The sequence below is a fragment of the Chelonoidis abingdonii genome, chromosome 10 (genome assembly GCF_003597395.2).
Source record: "Chelonoidis abingdonii isolate Lonesome George chromosome 10, CheloAbing_2.0, whole genome shotgun sequence".
Lineage (NCBI taxonomy): Eukaryota > Metazoa > Chordata > Testudines > Testudinidae > Chelonoidis > Chelonoidis abingdonii.
The window spans coordinates 29376942-29389410 of record NC_133778.1 but is presented as its reverse complement, the minus strand read 5'-3'; the positions used below and the strand labels follow the sequence as shown (position 1 = coordinate 29389410).

The window sequence follows — 12469 nt, the reverse complement described above, 5'->3', positions numbered from 1 at the left end:
CGGAAGTGGGAACTATGGGATAGCTGAGGAACAGCTACCCACAGTGCACCGCTCCTGAAATCGATGGTAGCCTTGGACCATGGACATAAGCAATCGATTTTTTGATCGCACTGTGGACGCGCAAAACCGATTTTATAACATCGGTTTTGTAATATCGGTTTAAACTACTTCGAAATAATCGTGCAGTGTAGACGTACCCTTAGAGACACCGTCTTAGAGAAAGTAGTTTGGGGCCAGGGCAGCTCCAGGCACCAGCACAGCAAGAGCGTGCCTGGGGCGGCAAGCCGGGGGTAGGAAGTGGCCTGCCGGTCGTTGTGAGGGCAGCAGTCAGGGAGCCTTCAGCGGTGTTTCTGCGGGAGGTCCGCCAGTCCCACAGTTTCGGCGGCAATTCAGTGGTGGGTACGCCAAAGGCATGGGACCGACAGATAACCCACAGAACTGCCACTGAATCTCCGTGACTGGCGGACCTCCTGCAAAAATGCCACCGACGGCTCCCTGACTGCCGTGCTTGGGGCGGCAAAAAAAATAGAGCCGCCCTGTTTGGGGCAATTACTTTTCTGCATCAAGGATCTGTCACATGGAGTTCTGTAAGATGCCCTCTCTCCCTGCCTTTTGTATGTATAATTGGCTCTTAAGAGGCATAATCAAGGGGCCATGACCTACGGTGTTTTCATTATGCTTTTTGTTCTCATCTCTGTTTCTGTTTCATCTGACTCTGGCAGGGCTCCTGAATGACTTCTCCAATGTGTACTAGCTATTGGGGAATGGATGATGGTTAGCTGACTGAAACTGAGTCTGAACAAGATTGAAATGATGGTGATTGGATGAAGGAAGTGACTGGAAAGTATGCTATCCTTTAACTGAGTGTGTTTATCCATCTTTTGTTACTAAAGTTCACAATCTGGTGGTCTTATTTGATCCTCTTTTGCTGTTTAACAGTCATGTGGCCACCCTAGCCAGGACAGTGCCTTTTCCTCTCTCTATATCCTAGAAATTGCAACCATTTCTTTGGATATGGACATTGCTATTGTGATTCATGCTTTCATCACTTCAGATTGCGCCACTAAAATGTGTTGTAACTGGGGCCTCTCATTAAAACAACTTGGAAATCTAAGGTGGTGCAGAATATGCAGTTTGCTTAATAAGGAGAATTTCTTATCATGATCACAACCACAGATCCCAGCCTTCAATATACCCATCCTTCCCCAAAGACTGGAGATGAGCATGGTTGGGTGCCCTGCAGATCAACAGGTTTGAGTTATTTCAGACCCAAGGGGGAGTGATCTCAAGGGTTAATGGTAAAATTACTGCTTGCACTTAGTAATTTCTTCCTGAATTTTTAAAGTCATGGAGAACATGCTATTTTATTGGGACAGCAGCATCTTCAGTAAAAAATCCTTCCTGTCCACAGAAGCTAAAGTACATATATATAATGATACAAATAATATATTTCAATGTGTTGTGCTTGTACATGGTTCCCTTTAAATGAAAAATTGTTGTGTATTACAGATATTAAATGCTATTTTATGTACAACAAATATTATGAAAAATATCTATTATTGACTGCCCATAACATATTTAATATCATTATTTTTAAAAGAATATTCTGACTTCTAAAATAATCCTGCTTTTCAAAAATAATGAAACAAAGCATAAATGCTGATCCATTTTTCTCCAGCTCTGGCATTTCAACTGACATCATTATTATGACAGCTGAAAGTGTTGGTCTTTGGGAGTGAAAGGTGAAGGGAGATATACGCACTGCAGTCTGGGTTTCATAATAAATATACAGCACCTTAACCCATATAATTTCTTAAAACCTGTGCATATGAATTGTGTGCCTGAAAGCCTGCACAAAGCTTTAATTATTCTCAGTTAACCATGAGAGCTACAGATTAGAGAAATTATTAAATAAAAAGTAAAAGTAGCCCATGGCTTTATAAATCATCTCACCTCCATAGATGCACACAAAGGGCACTCTCGTCACCCACACCATCCCCTTTCCTTGCAAAAGGGAGTTCATCTGACTTCACAGCACTGTTACCACCCCTTCTCCTGTTACCTGGACTCTACAGAGTATAATAGGAGTTAGCAAGCTGGGGGGGTACCTGTTGTTTCCCCCTTTTCCCCCATGACGCTTAGACAGAAGAAATATTATAGCCAAGCCAGTATGAACTATAGAACTTTAAAAAGCTGTGGGCCAAATTTATAAGCAGGTTTAAAAAAGAAAAACAAATGTTTGTCTCTAAGACCACATTCAAGAGCATGATATGCCCATGGAAACTTCCAGACGCTAGTGCTGTGCTTGACAGATTGGATTTGCAGATTACAAAAATAAACCCAACAAAAAATATGTTTAAACACCATACAAAGAGTTGTCGGGTTAAATTCAGTCCACTTATGAGACAAGAGAACACTTGAAAGAAGCTGAAAAATGCCAGTCTAAATTTTTGATACGCTGAGGGATCCTCTTCTTCAAAAGTAAAATGGAGATTTCAAGCAATCCATGGGCTGTTTGACATTTATGTGACAGTGGATCAAATCCTGTTCACTTTAATGAATTAGTTTCATTGACGCCGATGGGATTACCCATGTGAATAAGGCAGGCAGGATGTGATTTAAGGAGGAAGGAATGTACTTTCTTTACAAATCTGCTGTAAACTTTAAAAACATGTAAAATAGTTATAAAAATATGTTAATACATAAAGCTAATAATCAATATTTGTGTGGGGAAGATGCTTTAAACTAGACAGACATAAGCACATTTTTAGTTCATGCAAATAATAGTTTTTGCATTTTAAATAAAGGGAAAAATGTTAGATGTTCCTTTTTTCATTGATATCAACATCTTGTTACTTCTAGGAAAACATTGACTCTACCTACATATTTTTGCCCAAATAGATCAAAATGAACAATTTGAAAACAATCTGAAAAAGGTGATAATATGTGACAATATGAACACCTGTAGTTCATTTAAGTCAGGAAATAAGTGGATTGAAGTTTTATGCCATTCAACTACTTTTCTTTGTGCCATTGTCAGCCAGATTTTAGGTCAAGTCCTAATGTCCTTGCTCAGTTTTACTCCATGCATTCAATGGGAATTTGGCCATAGTAAGGAGAGAAGGATTTGATAGTAAGAATGCTTTTGATAAGGGTTAACAGTCCTATCTAAACATATCTTCCAAATGGTGCATTCTTGATAAAGACTACTGTTTACAGAAACCTATGTAAGAATCATAGAAATGTAGGGCTGGAAGGGACCTTGAGAGGTCATTTAGTCCAACCCCCTGGGCAGAGTTAGGACCAAGTAAACCTAACCATCCCTGACAAGCGTTGTTTCAACCTGTTCTTAAAAATCTCCACTGGTGGAGATCCATAGCCTCCTTTGGAAGCCTATTTCAGAACTTAACTGACACTTGTAATTAGAAAGATTTTCCAAATATATCCCCCTTGCTGAGATTAAACCCATTACTTCTTATCCTACCTTCAGTGGACATGGAGAGCAATTGAGCACCATCTTCTTTATAACAGCCCTTAACATACGCGAAGACTGTTATCAGACGCCCCTCAGTTTTCTTTTTCCAAGACTAAACATGCCTAGTCTTTTTAACCTTTGCTTATAGGTCAAAGGTTTGCAAATCCTGTTGCATTTTTTGCTGCTCTCCTCTGAGCTCCTTTTTGTCCACATCTTTCCTGAAGTGTGGTGCCAGAATTGGACACAGTACTCTGAGGCCTGCCCAATGCTGAATGGAGCAGGACAGTTACTTCCCGTGTCTTTCATAGATTCCAAAGCCAGAAAGGGCCATTATGATAATCTAGTGAGTCTGATAATTTTTAAGTCAACTCATGTTAACACTGTAGTTCCTGGAATTACAATATTATTTTATCTTGCCCTTTTTGGAAATCCTTCTTATTACAGAAAGCTGGTTTTTATGTATGGTATTAGTTAAGTATGGCAGCTAAACCAGCAGTTTCTGTTAGTCCTGAAGTTTGCTAATTACAATAATAAAAGACAAAAGGCATATTAATAGAACTCTGATACAATATGTACATGAATTCTTTGAATGGATCAAACTTTGACTGTGTAATTTATTCTATTCTCTTTGCCATTCATATTACAGACACATGAACATTGAGCTATTTTTGTTTGCTTTGTAAATTTAGAATATTGGGGAAAGTTTAGAAAGGACTGGAGGCCTAAACTTTGTGATGGAAGGGATAGAGCAGGTCACAGACAGACAAAGGAGACAGTCAGAAACAAAACAGAACAAAAAATCAATGTGTCAGGCAGGAAATAGGCTAGAAATATGTAAAAGGCAAAACATACTGCACACAACAGATGATAAGTAACAAAACAGCCATTTGTTTGGACTAAAAAGACAGGAATAAGTAAAAACAGCTGCTCTGTTTCTGAATACCTGTAAGAGTTGGGAGATTGGAGCCCAAAAACAAAGCTTGAAAGGAGGAGGCTCCTGCAATGTCAGCAAATTCTCCAAAATGTCTCCAAAGTGCTTTTCAAAATGGGGGGCCTGGCTCATTCTTTCCCCACTGCAGCCTCCAGTGATGGAATGCCACCTAGAGCAGGGATCACACTGGCATGAGGCACCTGAAAGCACTACTCCCCTGTGCTGTGCTCCATTGCTCGCAGTGTGAAGTGACAAGGACAGGACACCCTGCAAATACACAGATTTCAGAGTATCTCCTCAGGTACTATTTCTGTCATGGCCCTAGCTGGAGTTTAAAGCTGACCTCCGCGCCAGATGAATCCCTGTGGTCCTTCTGCTGGTGCACTTGCACCAATGAGCACTGGAGGGCATGCAGATTTTCCCCTTGCAACATCAGGAATGAATCAGTTCTTCGTATGTTTTAAGAGCTCAGTAAAGGTTTCATACACATTTAACTGCAGGTTTTAAAAGTTAGCAGAGCAAATTTACGGCTTGATTCTGTAAGCTTTACTTTTGTAAGTAGTCCTTACTCATCAGAGTGCTCCCCTTGCAGTCATGAGGAGTATGTGTTGTACCAACACTAGTAATGTGTGCAAGGTCAGGGCATTAGCCTCTGTGTAAGTGGGCACAGCTCCATCCATTGCATTTAGCTGAGAGGTGCCCACTTACACCAGGTTTGTATTTGGCCTCTGTAACCATGCCTCTGTGGGTCACAACTGAGAATACCAAATTCAAGACAAACTGCTAAAAAATAGAGCCGACACATCCCAAAACTGGTGGTTATTCTCCCATAAGACATACCAGGCCAGCAACAAAATATACTTCTGTTTCACCGCATTGGCTAACAAGAAGTCAAAAAAGCAGTCTCCTTAGGGATTACAACACTAGACTTAATGATGAGTGGTTATTTAAAACCAGTTTCATCAACCAAAGGGTTCTTCTGATCCCAAACAACCAGCCACATACCCAGGTCAATATATAACTCAGATCTTACCCAAAAATCACACTGCTGCTAATCCTTTAGTATCTAATATCTAAAGGTTTATTTATAAAAAGCAAGGAAGAAATGTGAGAGTTAAAATTGGTTAAAAGAATCAAATATATACAATAATTGCAAGGTTCTTGGATCAGGCTTGTAGCAGTGATGGAATAAACTGTTAACTGGTTAAGTCTCTGGTTGCTCCCAAATCATTGGAAGGACCTCCGTCCCTTGGTTAGAATGCTCCCATTAGTATAAGTTCATAGTCCAGAGGTCTGAGCAGGAAAGAGGCCAAATGGGAATGTTTTCAAGGCCTTTTATAGCTTCTGCCATGTGGAGGGAAATCCATTGTTCTAGTTTGTGGAAAATCACAGGTAACAAGACAGAGTTTGGACTCACATGGGCAGGTCACATGGGCTTAGTCATAGCAGAGGCCATTACCTACACTCTCTTTAGACTGTTTACATGAAAGTCCTTCAGGTGTGGATAGACATCTTCCATGGTCCATTGTGAGTTACGTGTTCTTTGATGGGGCATTCAACTTGAATAGTCCCTTCACAATGTGCTGACTTAATACCTTTTGGTGTTACCACAGGAGCAAACATTTGAAATATGGACACATAGTTAATATTCATAACTTCAGATACAAACATGATACAGCCATACAGATAAGATCATAATATTCAGCAAACCATAATTTTTTCATACACGCCTTACGTGACACATTTTGTACAAGAGCTGTTGCAATTATGTAACAGTGGTAGCAACAATGATCTACATGGTCATATTTTAATCATATAACGTTACAGCCTCTACTGAATGTATTGTGTTTGCTTAGAACAATTCTTCTGTGTTTAGGGCTTGTGTGCTTTCATTCTGTGTTGCCAGCTCTAGTAAAATTCATAAAAAATGGGGCAAATTCACCAACATGCTCTGGCTGCTTTATGCCACCCAGGCAATGCAACACAATCATGTACTCAGGCTAGTGCAACCAGGTCTACAACTGCTTAGTCTTGCTGGACCATAATAGTGATTCTGGCCTGTAATGTGATCTTGGTAGGAAACTGCTGTTAGACAAATCTTTTTCCTGGAAAATCTCAGATCACATTATAATTAAACCCCTTGAAGTTTATTTTATTTCTCTTAATATTATTTTTCAGCCATTAATAATCCCAAGTGAGATTATTAAATATTTTGACACTTTAAATTCTAGCATGTGACTTGATTTTTTTCATGAGACGAGGCTAGCTGAATCTGTGATTTGCCTTTTATCTTTAAAGGATATCTTTTTGATATACAATACATGCATGCTATTTATTCATGGCAACTTAATGAGAGTTACAAGTGTACAAAAACAGGAGACTATCTCTTTGGAGTTTAAGTTTATATCTATCACAATATGGATGACTTAAAAATCATGCTTGATTATTTTGTCTTAGATGCTTTATAAAAACACATACTGTTTACTTCATACTGCATCAGCAACATTTCCCAAATACATCCTACTTTCAGGAAAAAACTGAAATGAGCATTACAGCAGGAGCTACTGTAATTAAAATTATCTTGGCCTTTTCATAGGGCCTTCTACCTTTCTTCCAATTGCTCATAATTGCAGTATTTTCACTTATCAGAATGAAATTTTCCAGGCTTAAATGATGTTTCTTTTAAAGTTCAAGCCAAAGTAGTTCAGCATTTTTTAAGGATGAGGAGAGTGGGGAAAGACAAGAAGAACACTTTCCCCATCAAAAAGACAAAAAGGGTTGTGTCAGATTCCTGCCCTTACTTATACTGAGTAGTATCTTACATCACAAGTAGTCCCACTAGAGTAAATGGGATTACGGAGGGAGTAGAGTCCTTCTCAATTGAAAAGTGGCAGAATCTGGCCTTTAATTTGTTTTTAAATACCTATACCATGAAAACAAAAGGAGAAAGCTGAAATTTGACATGAAAATAGGTAATAGTCTTGAGAATCATCTTTGAGTGTTCTAATAGCAATCATTGATTTTGATTTGACCAAATTATGTGCCTTGAACATGCACAGTGGATCTGGTGTGATTTTTTGCACTTTTTAGCAATGCTTTGAGTGAAGGTAGGTTGTGCAGCACTTGCATGGTTGATTTAGCTGCATAGTGTTTGTTAAAGGTAACAGAACCAGGTGTAAGAGAATGTTAGAGTTCCAGGGTTCCACACTGAGAGTTGAGGAAACAATAAAGTTAAGGTTCATAAACTATCAGGATTGGAAGGGATGTCAGGAGGTCATCTAGTCCAACCTCCTGCTTAAAGCAGGACCAATCCCCAGACCCCTAAGTGGCCCCCTCAAGGATTGAATTCATAACCCTGAGTTTAGCAGGCCAATGCTGAAACCACTGAGCTATCCCTCCCCACAGTTGCTTTTGTAACTTTAATGCTGACTGTTTGTGTGTATGCATTTTGCTACAACCTAGTGGTATGATCGTACGCTGTTTCTCAAAAACAATGTGATAACAATATAGTTGTTCCTACAAACTTAGATACACGTGTGTAACATCTTGAATATTTTATTCAGTCTCGTACACTGACATTGTTTTAATTCTTATAACTGTCCCATATATATTAGCTTAGACTTTTTATATGTTAAGTTTTCCTCTATATAAGCTATGTAATATAAGAATGTAGGGCCAAATTGTATGAGTAAACAGTGAAGAAGGTGGCATAAGAAGCTGTCTTTACCGTTGTGTGATCCATATATGATCTAGGACGATTTGCAGCATCTCTGTTAAATGGAGAAAAGGGGCTGTTATATCCCTATTTCTTTTGAGTTGGGGAGGTCTCCACCTCCCCATACATCTCCAGCCTGTAGTGTTGGTGACTATGTGGAGGTAGGTAGTTGCCTTGAGTAAGTTCCTTGAGACAAAATATTTTCCAGTGCTTCACCAGCATCCTGAAGTGTTCAAGGTGTTTTTGTTTTGTTTTCCAACAAGGAAGCTGACATTTCTTAGATTCAATTCAGGATATGAGGCAGCTAATTTAGCTACACACTCCTGGAAGTTGCAGTAACGGAAAGTGGTAATCTCCCAGTAATATCCCTATTAAAAATTGTAATAAGGAGTTTAATATATTGTGGATTTACCATCCCTGGAGAAATATAGCAATATTAGTAAGGATTCACATGGTGAATTTTTTGAAAAATTGTATCAGTTTAGTAAACACATGCAAAGTACTAAAAATGCCATTATATGCCATTAAATCTTCAGAAGTTTTTCACACTAGCATATCTACAAACCATTCTTTCATTCTTTTACCACTTGATATTATTCATTTTGTCTTTTAGGTGCATATTGTGTATTTGCACTCTGTTTCATGTAGTATTTTCAGACATTTGTGTATTTGCAATACATTTTTTTTTCTTCTGCACCTGTCCTGATTAAAAGGAACTTATTAAAACTCAGCCTTGGAATATGAACAATTTTTTTAAATGTGCAAGATTCACTATGTGATATTCATTTTAAATTCAGTTTTGGATTTTTGCACAAAGCCAAAAGACTCTGACTTTCTGGCACTAAAATCTTGCATCCTTGGGACCTCTTCTTGCAAAATTGCTTGACTTGACTCACATGAATGGTGCCACTGGAGCCGACGAGGACTACTTATATGCCTAAATATAAGCGTGCATTCAGGGTTGGGGTTTCGATCTATGGAAAAAGACTACCTTTTTATTAACTATGTCTGATTTTTTTTTTTTACAGGAGGGGTTCAAAATGGGACTAACTCTTGAAGGCACAGTATTTTGTCTGGACCCACTAGACAGCAGGTGCTGATGCCAAGACCAGAAATTTAGAAATTCATATACAATCCTTTATTTTTAATTCAGAACAAGTATTATAGATGTTATTCATGTGCCAAAAATTATATTTTTAAACATGTTAACTCTTGTGAAGTTTGCTTCTGTAAAACTCCAACTTAGGTTCCCTGTACAAATGTAAAAAGTCACACTTGGATATGAAATATGAATTAAATTACACTGTTGTATTTCTCGCTTTCATACTTGGACAGACATTTGCAATACCTAATGAGTATTCACTTTAAGCTGGGAAAGTTCTTTAATGAACTCATAGATACCTCTTTCTGTTAGAAGACAATATAATTTTTGCATAATATTTGAGTGGTGACATTTTAAAATTAATCGTCTCAAGCCACTATTTAATTCCAGGTCAATAGGATGATTATTGTACAATAAAAAATTTAAGTACCAATTAAGGAAGTAAAACATACTGAAAATTGGTATGTACATAACAGATAAATCTGGATGCCATGTAATTAATTCCAGTTAACTGTACACAATCACTATACTATATGAATAATATTATTGTTAGCCCATTGCATCTGTAATATTTTAGGCCTTTAATTCACATTTTAAAAAGTAAATCTATCAGATTAATTGTCAATATGCTAGCTAATGTTTGATAAGTGCACTAGGGAGGGCTAGTATACATGTGACCATTGTTTTGTAAAATGGACAAACTTAATGCTATGCATTTCTGGTTTGATGTTTTACAGCTAAGCTAGTTGCACATATTGTATGATGTTTGTAATTTGGAATTCATTACATGACAGCTATATTTAATGTTCTGAAAACTAAGACTTTCATGCTAAAGAACATGTAGTAACCCCACTGCATTCTCTGGGACTACTTGTGAGTAAAGGTACTCGCATGCTAACGTGTTTGCAGGAGCGGGGCCTTCAAATGTTGAGAAACACTGTAGTGTTACTGTTAAATGTCACACTGCAACACTACAGCTTACAGCAACAACTCAGTGCAAACTAATAATGAAACCTTAAATACCCATAAATCGGTCACTTAACAGAGCTAGATATTAAAAATATCTTGCATTGTGATGAATAATCACACACACAAAATATTGCTGCTGGGTGTTAGTATATTGTTGACTTGTCTATGCATACTTTTCACTAATCTTTAACATAAACAGTAAGTGAATGTTTGCATTCAACCATGAAGTTGTTCCTTAATGTGTATACTTTGCCGTGATTTTGTTCAGTGTGTACCATGTCCAAATTTTATGTTAAGGATATTCCCTGCCATCCATAAAAACCCTCATTAACTCCCCCCTCCTCCTTAACAACACACATAAGTAGAAAAAGAACTTTCAGGGGATTTCTGGTAGGGTTCATTGGGGTCTTTTTTTTCCCCAAAAATACTTACTTTTTTTGGTACATTATGTCTCATGAAATGTTGCTTTTGAGCTTATTGTCTTAAGGTTTAAACAGAAAAAAATGCATTTATGCAATATTACCTTTAAGCATATATGCTTAGGCCCTAATTCAGCAAAGTACTTAAGCACGTATGTAATGTTAAGGATAAGGGTAGTTCCATTAGCATCAATGGAGGATACTCATTTGCTTGAAGTTAGGCATGTGCTTAAGTAACTTGCTGAATAGGTATCTTAATGTTCAACTTTACTTAAGTCTTCCTTTCTTATTCTTTGCTCAACATTCATATATATGCGCGCACACACACACACACACACACACATATAATCACTAACAAATAGAGTAGTATATGTTTCATAAGCAAAAGTCTTTACAATTTTGTTTGTCTTATAGTATTTTGGAATTTGTATAATGAGGATGTTTAGTAGCCATATCCATGGCTTTTTTTAACAAATAGAATTTGTATTTTTATTGTACTTTAAAAAGCTATACATAATAAGCATATATTTAGTGGCCATTTACGATCAATGGTAACACAATACTAAGATATTTGCACATTTTAAGAAACCTTTTTCTTTACTGATTTTTATGGCAATTGACTCTGCAAATGGCATGATTAAATATTATATAAACTGATTGGTCAGTACAAAAATACTTAAATCAATGCAACAGTGCATTTTTAATGAAAATGTTTAGTGATCTGGTTCAAAATTGTATTTCTATGTAATCTCAATTGTCTGTTTAATTTTGCCTAAAATAAATGTTTTTAAATAAATTGCATTGTAGAACATAATATTCATTCAGTAAATTACACAGAACTCAGTGGTGGGAAAGTCACATAAACACCATCTCAATAAGCCAAGAATTGCATGGCAGGGGACCCAGTACTTCAAGTCTTACACATGTGCTTAGCTTTACACGTTGTGGCAGATCCTCAGCAGGTGTAAATTGTTGTAAGGTTACTCTTATTGGACTGTGATCTCCTCTTCATGGGTTAGAGAAAGTTTCCAATAATAAGAGATGTCTCATGTCCCATACATCCTGATATTTCATACAGGTAAGTAGAAATATGCTCTGTTCCCCCAAATTGCAAATCTTGTTTTCATTCTTTGCCTGTCACCCAATAATACGATCCTTATCTTATTTAAATTATCATCGTGCCATGCACTTCATTGTAGCTATGACCTATGAAGTCAATGAAGTAGACTTGCTGCTGCAGGTGGTAAAGCTGGTCATGAAGAAAGGTCACTCAGGCTGCCATTCTGATGAGTACTGTCATTTCATAAGTACTGACCAATCAAAAATAATCTAACCTCTCTTTTTTTAATCTTCATAAAACATTACTTGGCACTTTGATTCTTTACTGGAATTATAACTTATTCATGCTCTTTTAAATCTGGAAATATTGAAACTAATTGCAAGCCTTCCACTGGCAGAAAGTGACTTCAAATGGAACTCTGCACATGGAGGGTTTACGGCAGTGGCCCCTTCAAGTGCTAATAAGGAATGGGTATGTTTAATAATCTCCGTCAAGTTTGGAAATGTGAACACACTTGTTATTCTTTCCCACAAGCCAGGTGCATTTGCTCCTTTCTATCAATGTTCTAAAATTGTTTATTCTTAATTTCAACCTGTTAAAACAACATATAAGTGCACATTTCAGATACTGTAGATTCACATTATGCAGCACAGTCGCCCGGTGGTTGATCCTGTCCTATTGAAGACAATGGAAAATTTACCACTGACTTCAATGGGAGCAGGATCATGCCTTTGGAACTTTTGTTTATCAACTGCCAAAAGTACTTCCAGTTTGTCATTTTTTTTTCTTTAAAAGCAT

At 37.4% G+C, this 12469-nt stretch overlaps 1 protein-coding gene across 3 annotated transcripts in view; it reads left to right on the top strand.

Moving 5' to 3' along the window:
• GULP1 (GULP PTB domain containing engulfment adaptor 1) overlaps window positions 1–11380 on the top strand; it is a 217202-nt gene extending 205822 nt beyond the window's left edge. For all 3 annotated transcript variants that reach the window (XM_075070066.1, XM_032802591.2, XM_075070065.1), the window contains one exon: window positions 9150–11380. In XM_075070066.1, coding sequence (XP_074926167.1) covers window positions 9150–9221 — 72 coding nt within the window. In that variant the 3' untranslated portion in view covers window positions 9222–11380. The remainder of the gene's footprint in view (window positions 1–9149) is intronic.
• The last annotated feature ends 1089 nt before the right edge of the window (window positions 11381–12469 follow it).